Genomic DNA, 18078 nt, shown 5'->3' on the forward strand with positions numbered 1-18078 from the left:
CCTTCACCTACAGACAGCTCAGGTGTTTAAATTAAGTCTCCGCCTCCTGCAGCTGCGGTTGTTGGACTTTAACCGGGCGGGCGGAAGGACCACGCGGTCACCAGAGCCGCCGCTGAGCCGTTGGAGCCGCTCAGACCGAACAGCAGCTTCAGAGACAGACAGCAGACTATGTAGCTGAGCGCCTCCAAAACACACGCTGACGAGCATATTTCGCCTCTTTTTTTCTCAATGTCATGCGGTTACAATGATGTGAGGATGGCTAAACGACCGGGGACCGACGACGGGATGTTGACTTCGCCCACCATTCTCCAGGACTTCGCCGCCGACTTGAACGCCGGAGACGTGAGCATGGACTGCGGCGACGGAGCCGAGGAGGTCTCCCTGGAGGAGATTCTGACTCTGTATAGCCAGCCGATAAACGAGGAGCAGGCTTGGGCTGTGTGCTACCAGTGTTGTCGGACTTTAGCACAGAAACACAGGAGGAAAGGCTCCAGGAGCGCCGGTGTCCCCGCGGCCGGCTACCCGAAGAGGATTGAGGGACCCGGGGATGTGAGGATCGGGAGAGACGGCACCGTGATGCTGGACTTTGAAGACAGCACAGGTAACCACATTAGACAGGTGGACGGGCATTTTATTAGTCGTCTGGTGTGGAAAAACTGCGTAGCCGAACCGTAAACATCTCAACAATGAAGCTTTTTTCCCCCACCCTTCACATCACTCACAGGCCAAACGAACGGAGCATCCCTACAGAGGCCATATTGTTGTGGCTGCCTGCTTCCAGCCATGTGGCGAATTTGTTTACAGACGCCCGATGCGGTTATTAATAATACATCATAGATCACCGCATAGCTGCTGGGGATCACAAAGACCAAGGAAGCTGTTGTATCAATTATTCACACCGTCAAGGGTTCTGGTCTCTCAGCAGAATCCTGTATTTATATTAAAAACACGACTCATATTGTTGCTGCTGTGTTGGCTTGAAGAATGGCTGCTGTGCTTGGATTTAAATTGTGTCCCTGCAGCGGTCAGTTAGCGTCAGTAAACAATGAACCATGTGATGCATTTATGCCTTGGGGTCTAGGGCATATCAAGGCAACATAACTAGCATCCTGTAAAAAAAAACAAAAAACTGCAAAGGCCAAGGTTAGGTGACTCATAGGTGCTAACAGCCTCATTATCAGTGTTGTGACTTTTGGAGGGGAGGTTAGTGTGGAACAGGTGTTTGCTGTCAGCTGCATTCACCTTAGAGAGTGGAAATGTAGTCAAATAAACATAGTGTAGTCATGTTTGCACAAATTGGCTGCTGCAGACACTAAATCTGTTTGATTTCTGTAGAACTCATCATACAAAACTGCTCTGTGAAATCTACAAACATGAGCAGTGTGACATGATATAGGAGAACTTTCACATTTTAATAACATGCCCTCTGAAAGGAAGCCAGTCACCTAATTTGATGATACCTTTAGGGGTACTCCACAGCATCGTAACACTGCTGATCAATAGCAGATGATAAATCAGAGATACTATTATGCAAAACTAACATTTAAAAAGTAAAATCACAATTACAGTCATTTAAGTTACACAAGAAAAGTGCTGCCTTCTGTCTTTTTATGACTATCACATCCAATATGTGTAGACACACTGACTATATTACACCACCAACCTTGACTATTGACAGAGTTACTTCACAACAGTTTTAATTTATTAAAACAAATACTGCGAACCAAAAATACCCAAACTTTCAGTTTTTAATTGTGAATATCTGTTTTACAAATTTTCTGTAATAGTAAATTGAAATCCTATCGTTTGGGACTGTATTGTAAAGCACTGACAGATGCCACCATGTTTTTACATTATTTTTCTGACTCCATATGAGCTAAACTATTAATTGTTCATGAAAATAATGATCATTTGCAACCCTAATCTGTCTCACATTTGAACCCGTCTTGCCACATGGACAGAAATAGGTGGGTAATGGACTGTATCAAAGAGTTCCAATCCTAATGAGTTGGAACATGTTGCCTTTTAATATAGCTAAGAATTGATTTACACTTGGGATGGAAGCCAAAAACAGTCAGCTACTGAAAAAACTATTATTATTCTGTGCCTTTAAAGCCACCTGGGTGTAAAAGCAATACTGATCAGCGCTCTTTGCACTGAGAACTAAGACTTGAGACTATGTATTGTATTTTAATGCACATTTCTTTGCAACCACTTGTATGTAGACAGATGTACAGTACATAATGCCTGAGAGCCTTGTGGCCTTTTAACTGCATTCCATTAATACGTGAGAGATAAAGTTGGGTGTTGGAGGAGGAGGTGTGTCTATCAGCACGACCTCAGACACTTGCATTATGTCCTGCCTCTTTTAGGAACCTATTAGCCACCTTTCTTCATATTTTACCCTCCACTGTTTCTTTCTTTTCTTTTCTCAGTTTAACCCCTCAGTGCAGCTCTGCTTCATTTCTGCTTCTCTAGTCAACCATTAATGTTTGCTTTTTGTGGAGCTGACACTCACAGAATAAACAGATTCACACAGTGCTGCTGAGCATCTTTGCACTACCAAAAATAGACCTATGTGATGATTAGATGCACAGACTTTGGAAGTCTGAGTGCAGATGAGTTTGGAGATTATAGGGAGTTTCCTTTGCTGCTCCTCTGGCTAGTAGCTGGGGTATTTTTGGGACAGCTTGGCCCTGTCCTGATTCTTATTAGGCCTGATGATGAGAGAGACGTGAGGCCTGTTAAGCTTCCAGTGGCTCAGCAGCCGGTATAAGGGGTTACAACCCAGCAGAAAATCAATGCTTATGCAACTTGCATATGGCCCACTCATGAGTCAGTGACAAGGTGGCATAAATTGGCCAGTTACCAGACCACCAACACTGAGCTTTGCGGCTTCCTTTGGCGAACCCACCTTGTTTAAAGATGTGTGACTGCTGCTGTGGCCAACTACCAAGCAGTAAACAAGGAAATGACACATAGCAAACAGAATCACATTAATAAGCAACACAAAGTCTGAGTCAAATCTTATTTTTGGGTAAACTGATACGAGATGCACACGACTCGTGCTGCAGTCAGATGAATTTAGATCTAGCAGGGGGGAGAATATATTCACTTTCTCTACAGATTTAGATCTGTTCACCCTTATTTTTATTGTTTGATATCTAAAGTACAGCCATTTTTTAAGGATCTTTTTTTATATCTATTGATTAGATTGGAAGGTAAAACTTTCCATAATCAAGCAGAGAAAATGTCTTGCAGTCCGCCCATCTGTATCTCTCTCTGTGAAACCCTTTTAGCAACACAGCGGTTGATATTTCTTTGAATAGGATAGTCAGGGTGACACTAAACGCTGCTCCAAATATGTCAACTGAGCTTTGCTTGCCCTAGGAAAGATGAGGAGGCCTTGCCAAGCCACCTCTCCTTGCCTGGGACAAACAGAGGACCCAGTGTTTCCCTGATGAGTGTTCATGGCCCAATGTTTTTCTCCCATCTGTTCGCTGTAACTTTCTGTAGAGTGACGTGAGTTGTGCGATGCTATGAAATGAGCATTTTCCATAAATGTGCTCTTAAGTAATCTAGTTTTCTTTGTAAATTACATAATTTCATCTTCTGTTGATAACCTTTAAATGCAGTTATCACACATATTCAGAAATAATGCACATCTGGCTGAAGTGTCTCATATATGTGCAATTACCTAATTTTGCTCTCTGGACTGATGTTAAAGTCTCCTGCTATATCACTCTATATGTACTGTAGTCTTTGACCTCACTCTGTATCCTGTGTTCAAATCAGTGTGTCCAGGAACTGCTGTTAAATGTTGAAGTTAGATCTGCAGTGATTCACCTGTTAATCAGTTAACTGGACTGACAGAAAATGAGTTGTTTTATTAATCAGCTTATAGTTAAATCTCTCCAATTTGAGAATTTGATTAGTTTGAAGTTGTCAGGTGGAGCCATAGTACACCCAATGATTAGTCAAAAATAGTCTTCAAACTGAGCACTACTGGAAGTAATTGTTAGTGGCAGCACAGGCCGAAATAAACTCACAATGAATGAAGTAATATTTGATTGATCAGTGTGGGAAAGAGATTACTTCTGTGTACTTTTGCGCTCATTTGTAAAAGTCTTGAAGTACACCTGCATTAAGAAAGTCATTGCCAGAGCAGATAAGGTTGTCAGAGCTCAAATTAGTTTAATCTTTTTTTCCAATAAGAGAAAGAGAAAGTGTAGTTTCTTTCTTCTGTTCAGGTGCTGTGATTTTAGAGTATTGTTTTGAAAAGATTACCATAAAAATTAATGTTCAACCTCAGATGCAATGTTTTAGGGAAAGGTCACAGCCAAGGGTGAGGTATTGCTTTCTTTTTTTACGACTTTCCATTTGGAGAGGTTTCCATGGAAACAACAAGAGGGCAATGGTTAGATGTCTTTCCTCAGAGTGTGAATGAACAATTATATTGCTATAAGCAACCCCCAGTGGGACATTTTGACACTTCAATTTGCCTCAGGCGATGTGCAGTGACTGCAGAGAAAACATAATAATTTATTAACCTGCTGGTTTTCCAGCCGTCTGCAGCGCTGTTAAGTGATCGTGCTTTTCAGCTGTTCCTGTGTGGCAACATTTAGTCCCTGTTCTTGTTTTTAACACATTAATTTTAATATTTTATGTTCTGTAACACTGAGTTAAGTGTGCGATTTCTCTGTCTGTTCTTGCATAGCCATAGAGTACATTCGCATAAATAATTCAGAGGGTGTGTTGTCTCACTGATTGTTACAAGGAACTTGTTGCACAATCAATCTTCATTGTCTATGAGCGTGAATAACTCTTCTTTCTGTTCTGTCATTACAGATAAATACCAATCAGCCCCTACGTCATTAGAGGTGAGTTCAAATCACATTCTCCTTAGTCATTCCAAGTTCAGTTGTCAGATGAGTTTTCCTTTCCAGTGAGCGCCAGTGAAGCGGTTGGTAGGTTTTCTATTAGCCACAGTTCAGCAGGTTTATTACCCTCCAGACAGAGAGTTTTACTTTCAATGCATCTTTTCACTTGGCAACTGTTAATTTGTGCTACCTATCATCATCTTAACACAAAGTTATTATAGAACCTGTTTTCATAGCTTGCCCACCACTGACGCTGTGAGCTTTGTGAGCATCTACACCACAGATATGCTGGTGTGGCCCCTGTGTCACAATGTTGTTGACTTTGACCCTGCGGAAAACATTTCCTCTTTATCAAACCATTGCAAAGAGGCATTAAACACTAACTGATGATCAGTGTTGGTGAAGAGTGGTATTTTCCCTGGTCTTTAGTGCCTGTTCTGTCTTTAAGAACTGGTAGAAATGTGTTTGGTCTGTCACATCTGCCCTGTCAACATGTAAATATGGTACTTCCCAGCAGGCTCAGATTGCATCTGCTTTCCTGGATTTTTCCTTCTATGTGTGTGGAACTTGCATACATAAAATAAACCTACATGATTACAGCAATCTCAGAAAAGTTGTATCCATAAAAATAATTTTTGCTCATGCAAATAGAACAAAGCACACGGCATCATTTCAAGTGTTGATGCCAGAGATTGACAGTGGGAGTGGGAGTGAGCACAGTACAAATGGCACTCTTTACTTGTTATGCAGTTGTTGCGTGTGCTGCACTCTAATACAGAGGAGCACTTTAAAGAGAGCGTCTTTGTTCTTCTTTCCCTTTGTTCATGAATGCATTACTTTTATTTTTAACTGTAATACCCTCACTAATCATCACCAAACCCACGTGATAAGAACATATGGCCAGTGGCTGTTTGGTCAGGCAAGATATGCTATATAATGTTGGGAGAAGTCTGTGTACATAAACTAATTACACATCAAGGCGTCTATCCACTCCAAGCAGTCAGATTGTCCTTCATGTCCTTTGAGTTTGTCTTGTAGTTCATGTGATCCCAGGCATGCACAGTATGTTTGTGTTTTTGCACGGCTAAGTTGAAGATAGAATTCCTTTACCTCAGCTGACAGCCAACATGATGAAATCTCATGGCTGAACTGTGGCTACTCAGTCTGATGGTGCTCACCACTGAATCACTGAAAACAAACTGCTAAGCATGGGTGTTTTTCATCCTCATACAGTAACTTTACCATTGTTTTGCTTGGTTTGGTTTAAACTCTGTAACAGTATCTTCTAGCTTTGCTTATACTGTTAGTACAGATAAGCTCTGAACAGGGTGTGTTTGCATTCTTAGTTGTCTTTTGCAACTAACATCTTGCACAGTGGTAATTTGAGTGCATCAGATAGCAGGACAGTACCACAGAGTCAACCATGTGAGCGATGGCTTAATCAGATGTGATTGCCTGTCGCTTGTGTGGGCTCTATGTTAGAGCCAGCTACTTGTTTTTCCAAATCTTGTTTTGCTATGTGTGCTAGAAAAACAATGGCAATTCTGATCTATCTAGCTGTAAGTTGCTGTAGAATTATATATCCGAACTACTGGATGGCTTTTTGATGATCCTCTGGCTTTTTTTTTAGCACCACAATGATGTAGTACAAATAAAAAATCTATATTTTATTCTAATTAAAGGAAGGGACAAAGCACTAACAGCCTAAAATTAGAATAAGAGTGAGAGTTACTGATAGGAGCATTATCAAATATTATTGTTAGCAATGTCCAAAGCAGTATATTGTTGGTCAACATTATCAGCTAATTTTGGTGTGTCATAGACATATTGGTATTGACATATATGTTGTCCAGTATGCATTGTCATGAAAATGTTTTATTTATTTTTTCACAGAACATAAAACCGAAAGATGTGCTTGGTGTAATTTAGACATGTTGTCATCACATAGTTTGTCCAGTAGGGCGGCTCCAGCTTCATTGTTTACTATATGCTTGACACTGCAGCACATGTAGCAGAGTACGTATCACAGCTGAGGTTACAGTGGTGTGGAGCTAGGTGGTGTCTTCACAGTAATTTGCAAAGTAGTTTGTGAAATACTTAGCTGGAAAAGTAATAATAATGACCCCATCATTTCCCCATTTTACTGTATAAATATCAGAATTTGCATCGGCCCCAGTGTCAGTCAGGCTTTTATTATTAAATTGTGATAAAATGTGATTTACAAAAGGGAACAGTCAGATGTAAATGGCTGTCGTTGTCCATATTATGCAGACATATGTTCATATTTTTCTGGATTTTATACAGGAATAATTTTTTTCAGCAATACAAATTCCAACATGTACTGGATCTACTGATTTCCATTTTATGTCACACACTTTCTTGACCGTACATTTTTGTTTTCCATGACCAATATTGGATGGATCACAATGCATTTGGTGCCACCATCAGAACTGAATTTTTACTGGTAGCTCATGAACAAGTATTAGTTTATTGACCTTTCCATTAATCTCAGGTGAACATTCTTTAGAAAATGTTAGCATGCAAAGCCACAACTGGTTAACATTATAGCTGCTAAATGTAAGCATTTTAGCGTTGATCATGTTGGCACGCTCAAATTAGTATCTAGGTCAAATCACCGAGGTACGGCCTCACAGAGATGCTTAGCATAGCTGCAGACAGTCTTATTTCAGTTGCCTTGTTTGATTTGTAGTTTTGAGGTTAATGTAATTCAATGTTCTAAAAGGCTGTTCACATTAGGTGGAACTATAGATTCACCCTCGTGCTTTACCTCGATCCAAGTGCATTCAGATCATTTGGGAACGTTTATTTGGTACACACTACCCCACATAACTTTGTAATTGATAATGCACAGTGATGCTCTCACATTTTTGGCCACAATCCCTCATGTTTGACCTTATTTGTTTGTCTCGATCCCTTGTGAAAGTGAGTCAGCCATCTAACAAGCCACTCAGCCACTACCACTCTCTCATACCTCTGACTCTAGTCTTCAGAGCTAATCACTGGCTTTTGTGGACTTGACCCACTCTCCCTCATGTACAGAACTTGTGATAGTAATTATCAGTAATGTCGAACAAGATATCAGTTTTGACTGACATTAGAACTAGTTGTGGGTTAGACTTTGTCTTGCGGACGCACTGTTGTCATCTTCGTTTGTAGTAAATAATTCTAGCAGGAAAAAATTGTCTGAGATGTAAAGTGTGCACCTTCTGTTGTAGCCGACAGAAGACGATTAACCTAGTTTGTTCTCAGCTGAAGATTAAGGTGAGATTAGTTGTAGTATCCTATTACTTCTCTAGTTTGCCAGATCTGCTCAATTCAGTTTGGCGCCAAGACGACTAGTTTTCCAGCATCATACTTGAAGTAAAGCCTTGACTTTGGAAATAGATCCTACTAGACCGAATTTCTGCGTTAGTTGCTTGAAGGTTTGTTAACTGAAAGACCTGCTTTTCTTGCTTAAAGTAAAATTCCATATTCAAATGGGACCCTCTTTCAAACCCATGTTTATATATATATATATATTCAGCATGGATTGGGCAGGGACTGCATATCTCTGCATGTTAACAGTGTACAGTAGTGGCTGCAGCTGGTTGAACAGGGGCTCCATGTGTCTGCTAATGAGGCTTCTGTGTTTAGTGTGTGTGCACAGGGGGATGCATGTTTCCCTCGTCAGCCTCCTACCAGCCACCAGAGCCTATGAGCTCCGTCTCTACAAAGACTGTCTGTCACGCTTGTCAGCTCTGACGTCAGACTGCACATTTTGAGAAGGAGCAACAGGATATTTTCATGGCTTTATGTTTTTTGGGTCAGTTGGCTGCGTGCTTGTTTGTAGGCAAGAGTCCCCTGGAGTGACTGATTGACACTCAGTTTGATCCCTGTATGCCTGACATGTACCAGTGACCTCATTATTTTACATCCTGCTTTTATCCAGATGGATCAATTGATTTTTGTGAGTCTGACAGCTCATATTCCAGTCCCCAAGGTTATATTTCTGCCTATGCTGGGATATTCACAGCAAACACAAAGCCACAGGAATGCAATTTATTGAACAGTTAGACCTATTTAAGACAGGATATTCTATTAATATCTAGGAAGACATTTAATTCTCCTTTTTCCCATCCAGTCAGGCCTCAGTGATGAATTGAGTTTCTTCCTTGGTCTGTCAAGTCGATATAGTTATCAGATGTTCAGCCACAGATGTTTTGCTGCAAGAAAGTCCTGCGTGGCTTTTGAAATAAGACAAGCTAAGACGGTTTGCGTGCAGAGTCAATTTTTCCTTCCCTTTCATAGAAACTGATTTGTGTGGTGTTTAGAGACACTTTAAAAATCCAACAACATTTAGGTCATACTCAGTAGAAGGAACTGACTAATGCTGTAGTGAAATAAACTAGATTCTGTGGGTTTGTCCTTTAGGGAGGACGTTTTTAGTTCATACAATGACTGTAGGGATCAGAAGGCTTTTTAAGCTTGAAAAACTGAGTCTTCATATCATGCGTTTTGAGTTTTTTCTTACTAAAGATTTTTTCTGTCTTACCTGCTTCTGCAGTATTGACTTTTATGCCAGTTTTCCCGCTGATGGGTAAAAATGATGACGTGATGTCAGAGGTGATGGTTTGATGCAGACGGACATGTTGTTGACCCTCAGCAATTTCCACTTAATTTCACAGTTGAATGCAAACTCAACAGTTTCTGACCAGGAGGTTTGAAAGCACAGCACCATATCCTGTCCCTCTGTGATAGTGATGCTGCAGAGCATCCACTCCTGCAGTGGAAGACCTCTAGATTTAGCTCCGGTTATGTAACCGTCTATGTTTTGATGGCTTTGCTCTACTACTGCACCAAATGCTAAAGGCTGCTTGTCTGACTGCTTTGTGAACTCCAGTTGGCAACAGTGGTGCCTTGGGCTGCAAGTGCAAAGGCAATGTTAGCTCTGATCCAGAAATTATGTCCGGCCAGTTGCCTTAGCCTGCAAGGACAGCATTTTGCAGTATAAGTATTTTTACTCTTGTAATTTATTTGAATTATTTGTTAAGAGACACTTGAGTATCATAGCAATATAGCAGTGTAACCATGTCTAGAAGTAGAGAGAAGGCAAAATGTATTTTTTGCAGTATGATAGAATTATGATGTTATATGTCATAAAAAGAAAAAAAATAAAGTTAAATTATTTTGATCATTATTTTACAAAAATGTAAAAAATGTTGAATTAACGCACACAATATTTTTTTGCCCACATATGTTACAGATACTGGAAAAACATAGTGACTCTACGCACCATAACTATTTTACTTCACATTTTTCATTTGTTTCTGAACTTGTGCCCTCTCTCCCCTGTGTAAGTTCAGCCAAAAAGTCCCACAATTTTGTCAGCTGACTGTTAGCTGTAGCTGAGTCACTAGTGGCTTCTTGGTTCCACTTTTAAATTTTTTGTTTTTGCAGAATCTGTTTATTTTTGGAGATTTTTTGAGTAAGATGTTTAGAATAAAGTGATTTTGATGCAATTCAGTGATTATGAGCTTAGATTTGAAATGACACCATATACCAAAGATACCACGTCTGTCACAGCAGTCAAACTTATGAGTAGTTGTGTAATTTTGTAGACATAAGGTACAGGACTCAGCAGCCCATAAGTCTGACTTTCCTCTCTCGTGCTCGTGTGAGTCTTTAGGCTGTTCTATAACACAAACAACTCATTCTTTGCCCATCTGCGTTCTAGTTGACTCACTGATGCTTCCCCTGTCATGGTCACTCCTCTTGTATTGCTCGTCAGTCTTTACAATTGAGAAAATGTATGTTTTTTAACCTTGTTTTTTAGGATTCTTTTTTCCACAGAGTTTAGCTTTTAGTTCTTTATCAAGGACTCTGTGAGAGAAAATTACAGTAGTTGCATTGCACAGAAAGATGTATATATCACTGTTTTTACTTTATGTAATCAACCTTCACCTAATCACGGGTAATATTATTGTAATGTAATCACTTTTCCAAGGGTATTTGCATTGCTTTCTCAATGAAGTACATTTGTTCCACCTATTGTGAACTAGCTCTAGTTTACATGAAACTGAGAGTGTAGCTCTAAGGGCTACATCCGTTCTTTCAGGAGACAAAGGTCATTCATGAGTAAAAAATTCTCTTCGTATTTGTCATTTATTCACAAGACGATGTCTCTGACGTGGGAAAGAACGATTCTCTAATATGAAAAACTCATTGTTGAAAAACAAGCACGAAGCACTTGTTTCCCGAGGCGATGATGTCATGCAAAAAGCTCAGTTTTTTAATTTGTTTGTGACCCGTGAGAAAAGTTGAGGGAAACTGCACTACTTTCTGAATGGACTGGTGATCCACATTCAAACTGTACTCTCTGTTTCCGAACCCTGTGTGCTTTTTTTAGTTAACTGGTAAGCCTTTCTTAGCACTGATGCCGATATCCTTCTCTGTGATACTATTTTTTTCCATGACACCCACAATGACTCATCCTGCTACATTTCCTAAGAACTATTTTTTAATGTAGGCGATGCCCTGTGTTACCTGTGGCTGACTGGTGGGGAAAATATGTGTGTTTTCCACCCCTGCAGCCACCTCCCCTGGATGAAGCCTGGTTTCAATTAGTGGTTTGCTACCAAACGTTTCAGCTCGTGCCTTAAATCCCCGCAGTGGATTTCCTGGCTGTCTTTTCGTGGCGTTTATCCGCATACTTGTTCCCCCTCCTTCCTCATGCCGCTCCTCTGCTTTGCCTCCCTTCCTCATTCCTCTGAGTCACAAGTTTTTAAATGAGATTTGGATGTGTAATTGAAAAACTGAGCTGTATTCCCCTCCTTTCTCTTTTGCCCTTCAGGCAGCTGAAGATGTCTTCCCCATTCCTTCTGTCATTAACTCCCAGGGGGACTTCCTGTATGTCATTCTTCAGTAGAAGGAAGTTAATTGAAGCTGTTACAACACTACCATGTTGGTGGCAATACCTAGCCTCCACTTGTATATTTTTAGCCATTTACGTCTGGATTTGTACAGTATATTTGGCAGAATAAGTCCAGGCTGTTGTCAGTTATGCTTTGCAGTGCTTCAGCCAGCAGATTGTTTTACTGAGTGCTTTAATTATTGATATATTAAACCCTGGGCTTTTCTGTTCTAGACCCACCAGGGAGTTAATTATTACTTCATATTTCAATGTTGGATGGGAAAGTGAATTTATACAATAACTGTTGACTAAATCTACTCATGACTAGTCAACATAGTAAATGTTCCTCAAGTGGAAATCTAGTCTAATGTGTCTGCTTAGATTGCACATGAATGCAAGAGGATTTGTGCACATCTGTACGGTTTTACTACAGCATAAACATCTGCATCACTGCGGCCAATGAATGGGACCCCCTGTGCCGACTGTCACTCCCCCGTCCTCCACTCTCTCGGCCCACTACAGCGCGTGTTGTCCTACAGATGGATTATAAGGTTACATAATAAGACACTAAGGAATAGGATATTTCTTTTAGCCCCGGAACAGGATTATGAGCCGCACACAGTGATGTTTGATAAATGATAACAGTATAACACCATCAAGCTGATCTTTGCCCTGGAAGAGCAGGATAAATAGGTTAGTGTTGGGAAATTCCAAGAGACTGCTGATACTTTCATGGTACTGTTATTTTGGGTAGTTTTAAATATTTTTATTTTTAGACAGAGGTACAATAGTGAGCGAAATAAAATTGACCATTACAGTAGTTGTATAGAAATAAGAAGCTTGAAAAATTGAGTAATTTGCTTCTTTTACAAGGCAAAGTGAATGATTAGATATAAATGTTTTATATTTTATTATTTCTTTCTATTTTTTCAAAACTCTAAAGATCTGAACATGTGAGCAGACATGATTATTGTTATTGTTTCTCACTGTTTTAGTACAGAAAACGCTAGACACAGTCAATGACCAGTGTAAGTCAGTTAATGCATAGTCTTGTACAGCCAGATCTGTCTGGACAGTGCTGTCAGCCCTGGAGAATGGTCTAACTGCACCTCTTATCATTCTTGTGTAGGTAGAAAAATGGTGTTGCCTGTGTGTATTCGTTTAAACCAATCTCTATCGTCTTGTGCAGCGTTGATGCACCTGCAAATTAGTTTTGGGGGAGAATTATTTTCACGCAACATTTGCATGCTGGAAGACAAGCACTGTCAATAAAATGGCTTATTCACTGAAGGAACCAAGCAGGTTGATCTTTTGGTTGGCCGGCATTTTCTTTTCAGTGTGTAGGTTGTTAGCTCAGAGGTTGCTGTTGTTGCCTCTTCTCGTAAAGGGGATTTTGAAAACAGTAACAGATATCAGAAGAGGGAGGAGAATGCATGGCGGAAATGCCAGACTTATACTCACGGTCTACGTTCTTTGAGTTGGACTGCTCGGTGCAAGAGCAGGTCTGCGCCATAAAGCAGAGAAAAAACTTACTTGCAATGCTACAATCCATTGAATGCCATTTTTGCAGAAGTACGGCAGTTGAGCTTCGTACATTGGCTTTTGAATAGCTGACATTTTGGTCAGGATTGTCAGAAAGAGAGAGTCATTCCTCACTGACAGATCAAAAACAACATATAGAAAACATCCTAGTGAAGCCATTACAAATGTGAGGGCCTCGCTTCCTCTCTTTATGGCATGTGAATTATGTAATTTTTTTTCTCCCTTGGCTCAGCTGGTGAATTTAATGAACTCAAACATGCTCAGTAAACACCCTTCCCTTCTGTTTGGGACACTCCCAGGCTCCACAGACAGGTGCTGTGCTGTCCCAACACCTAAGCCAAGCATAACCAGCCGTGCCCATCAACATTAGTTTCACCCACATCAACTACATGTTTTGTTTGAGCACCTCCCTTTCTCAACAATGTAGCTTTGGAGTAGAACATGCAGTACAATAATGAGTCAGAGCTATTTTAGTAAATGGCTTAATTCTAATAAAAAAAACCCAAAACAAAAACATTACCATGAAAGAACACAAACATATTAAGACATAAAAAATGACTGTTCACTGTTGACAGCTTTTCAAATGGTTGGAGTGCTTAAAGAATTTAAAGTATTGATTGAAGCTCTAGAAGAGGTTAAAGTGTTGTTGTGCTGAGCTGAAATAAATTGGTGCCAGTTGCATAAACTAAAAAAGATTTTTTATTCACTTAATTACTAAATATATGTGCACTTGCAGAGTGCAGACTTGTGCCATTGCAAATTGTCCATTCTTTTATGCCATGTACATTTGCAAACAAAACCATTATACACTGCTAAAGGCGAAAACAATAGTTATTACAGAAAAGACTAATCAGTGATGGAATGAAATCGGCCCTATATTCTGCTGATAATCACTATATCTGGAGGAACACTGTGACCTCCTTTCAGATTTAGTTTGAGGACATGAAATGTCTTCTTGTCTTTTGAGGTGAACTGAGGTGTAGACTGGGTTGTTTGTCTGTTTAGGACATAGAATTCAAGGAAATTGGGTCATTCCATGAGAGTGTGCTGGTGTGCTCTTAATTATAGAGTAGTAAGGACAGAGAAAACAAAAAATTGAATGTACACTGTCAGCTGGAAAGAACATGATGTTACCCAGCTTAACAACGAGTAAGCTAATTTCATTAGACAAGAGAGGCATTTTTTCAATACCTGGGCTAAATTTGTGAAGTCCTACAGGTTTACTGAACTGTGGAGTTTAGAGACATTGAAGGTTGTGTGTTTGCATTTGTAAAACTAGCACTGAGCAGATATGACAGAGAGAATAATTGCTCTAATGACGTTCATATTTGTCTCTCTGTTTAATTCGAGGCATTGAATTTTGGTCTTAACATTTTGTGTGTGTGTGTGTATATATATGTATATATGTGTGTATGTATATGTTATCCATGTTGAGGCTCTCAGTACAGCTACAACAACTAAACTCAATCCAAATATAAAATCAGATGGAAGGAACTATTTTAGCCAAAGAGCAAAACATGTAAACTTGTTTTAATATCCTTCATACCATAATAACCTTCAACGTCTCCTTCAGGTTATTGACTCACTGGGCGTCATGATCTACAAAGCTCTGGATTATGGCCTCAAACAAAATGAAGAACGTGAACTCAGCCCGCCGCTGGAGCGCCTCATCGACATGATGACCAACACCGAGGAAACGGAGAGCGACCCTTGTCCTGACGAGGGCTACGAGGCCACAGAGGAAGAGGATGAATGCGATGAAGGAGAGGAGGAAGAGGAGCTCGTCTCTACTACATCCACCGGCACAGTCAGCAGCATCCAGAGCTATCGGGACATCATCATGGTAGGTTGGAACCCTCTGTACGCCAAGCTGTTTTACTAGTTCCTGTCACATTTTTATTCACTGTAATAAAAAGTCCTGCACCTCTATGGAAACAGCACATGGCTAGAAACAGAGGGAAATTAAAAAATTTCTTCTTTTCAGTTTGATGCAGCGAACATGCAGTAAATCATAAATAAGGAGAAAACAAAGTTGAATTTTTGGCTAATTCACTGGAAAAAAAACTGGAAAAACTAAAATTAACATGTATAACATTTTCATTCTGACTATAGCTGTTTCCAATACTAGAAAGAAATAGTTAGTCTGCATCCTTTAGATGTTTAACTACTTATGTTTTCATTTTGCTTCCATAGTTGTCTTCTATTTGCTCCGCGTAAATGCAGCCTGCTGTTAAAACCAGTTCAGTCCCTGATTTTTGTAATGTAGCTATTAATCACTGCTGATGGACGAATGGCTTCGCAGTTGGGCTGAAGAACACAGAATTTTTTTATTTTTTGCAGAATATGGTTAGAGTTATCTAAGAGAGTTTAAATAAAGTGATTATGATTAAAAAAACAATTTTTTGTGTAGATTTGCTCCCTTTTTGATTTAGATTGATTTGCTAGTTCACTAATTGAAGGGCACACCACAGATGAGTAGTTCAAGGACTGCCAGATTCTATGTTTTCACGGTTTCTTGCACTGATAAATGCTGTCATTTTGGTGATTATATTTTTTTTACAAGACAACACGACTTTGAAACCTGCTTTGGGGTTCAGAGGGTTTAAAGGTACAGCAGTTGGTGATTTTACACAACAGTGTTTGATGTCAAGGGATGAGTGACAAAAATTACCATGAACAAACTGGTACAGTCTGCACCACAATATAGGATGCGTATATAGACATGTAAACATAGTGCAATCTGAATTCTTTGCATGCACACTGATGTATTTTCTCTGAAAGTATCAGGTACTTGTGAAAATGAGAGCTTAGGTTGTCTTCCAGTTTCCATGGCTACATTAGCCTAAAAACAAACATACTCACACTCTCTAATGGTCTCATAATAACTTTAATACAGTTTTCCGTCATGCTTCTTCCTCAATCTGATCATGAGGTCTGTGACGGATTAAAATGATGCGGCAAATATTTATAAAGCAAAATTATTAAAGGCGTATGATGTGCAGATGCCTCTTTTGCTCTGAACAATTTCTTCAGTGTCCTGCACATATTAAATACATACATATTGTACATACATTATTCCTTTTTACCACATTATTGCATTATTAGTCATCTGGTTTGCCAACAGAGCAGTGCAGCCACACACAGGCATCATCACCACAGCACCAGATGAATTCCCCTGATGGAGGCTGTCACACTGTAAACTCCCCAAGTAGCTTCTGAATATGACACTGGTAAATATAGCTGTCTAAACACGCTGGTGTTTGGAGAATAGGCTCAGAAATTGTCACAGCTTCTTCCCTCCATGTAATAAACTCTTCATGGAACGCAAATGTTAGGTGTGTTTGTTGCCACTACGTGTCCAGCCTGGCCTCTAATTCCCCTAAACAATCATGCTCTTGAGGGTAAACTGCAATATGCTGGTATGACATGGCTGGATTAGATAACTGCACATTCCCGGCTGACCTCTTTCCTGCTTTACGCCATTCTGTTCTGTCAGACAGAGACAACTCAGACTGGTGAAGGTGCAGTGAGACGTGAGGCTGACAAAAGATGACAGGACTTGGTAGTTCCCACTGAGACAGGAATAGCAAGAAGTTGAAAGTGCTGAATGGGTTTTCTCAATGGTTTAGTGAAATGGAGTGGATACATGAGCTCTCCTCCTTTTACCAAAACTGTCAATCTGATGTTTTTAATTTAGCCACCCTTCTTCATATTAATCATGGCTCATCAAATATGCGTATGATCAATCCAAATCCCCAAACTGACATTGACTACAATTGTAATTTTTAAAAATTATGCAATTATCCTTTTTTTTTGTAAAAAAAAAATTGGTTCCAGGTTTGCTACACATAATTACTTTGGTATAAACAATGGAAACTGCAGACGCAACGGTATTTTAGGCATGCAAGTGCATAGTTTCATTAGCCTGGTGTCATTTTTCCTGTAAATTTCCCCTCAGTCAGTGAGGATGAAGAGACTCTGTTTGCCAAGTCAAATTCTTGTGACTTGCCACACCTTTAGTAGAACACAAAAATATGTCATTCGTCTGGTTTCCTTCATTGTTTCTCTCGAAATAGTTTGACAGCAACACATACATTACTCTGTCAAATAGCTCTCTGTTATCACTACAGTTGAATACCGCACAGGTCAGTTCTTTAAGTGGTGCTGGGCTTGTCAGGTGTTGTTTCTCCAACTGGACAATCAGGTTCACATCGCTGATAGTTCTGCTTCACATGGTTTCTTTTATTTAGTCACGCAGTGAGCATGGGCAGTGTCCATCTGTCAGACCATTGCTCTGATCCAGATTGAAGTACTCGATAAATATCACATTTGTAATAACGTAACTTTCCCTCTAGTGCAATGAATAGCTCAACAAATTAATTTGATCATCAGTTTGACTTATGGTGAAATTTCTCCGAACCTATGAACATTCTCATCAGCACGAGCTACTTTATGTTTAGTGCTAATTAGTGAAGCTAAAATCCTGAGCATGGTATTGGTATGGTATTGTAATGTCATGGTGTTATTAATGTTGTATTAAGCATGTTGGCATGTTGATGTTGACGCTGTAAATTCTTAAGCCCTTTTCAGACATGGGATGGGTAACATTGCTGCTACGTCAGTCTGTTCAAGTGATGGCATTCCACCATTCAGACATAGTTCACATGTCCATTAATGTTCTTCACAGTGATATTTGTCATATACGTGAGACTGGACAGTTCATCAAGTGATGTATATTACATAATA

General features: G+C 39.8%; 1 protein-coding gene across 5 annotated transcripts in view; it reads left to right on the plus strand.

Moving 5' to 3' along the window:
- The first annotated feature begins 68 nt into the window (after window positions 1-68).
- The window catches only part of spire1a (spire-type actin nucleation factor 1a), a 34354-nt gene continuing 16344 nt past the window's right edge, over window positions 69-18078 (plus strand). For 3 of the 5 annotated variants that reach the window (XM_035944826.2, XM_035944828.2, XM_035944827.2), the window contains exons 1-3: window positions 70-601; window positions 4849-4880; window positions 14906-15175. In XM_035944826.2, the coding sequence (XP_035800719.2) occupies window positions 229-601; window positions 4849-4880; window positions 14906-15175 (675 nt within the window). In that variant the 5' untranslated portion in view covers window positions 70-228. Of the gene's footprint in view, window positions 602-4848; window positions 4881-14905; window positions 15176-18078 lie in introns of all 5 variants that reach the window. The other 2 variants (XM_035944825.2, XM_023263004.3) reach the window with 2 other exon arrangements.

Source organism: Amphiprion ocellaris, chromosome 15 (assembly GCF_022539595.1).
Source record: "Amphiprion ocellaris isolate individual 3 ecotype Okinawa chromosome 15, ASM2253959v1, whole genome shotgun sequence".
NCBI classification, from domain to species: Eukaryota; Metazoa; Chordata; class Actinopteri; family Pomacentridae; genus Amphiprion; species Amphiprion ocellaris.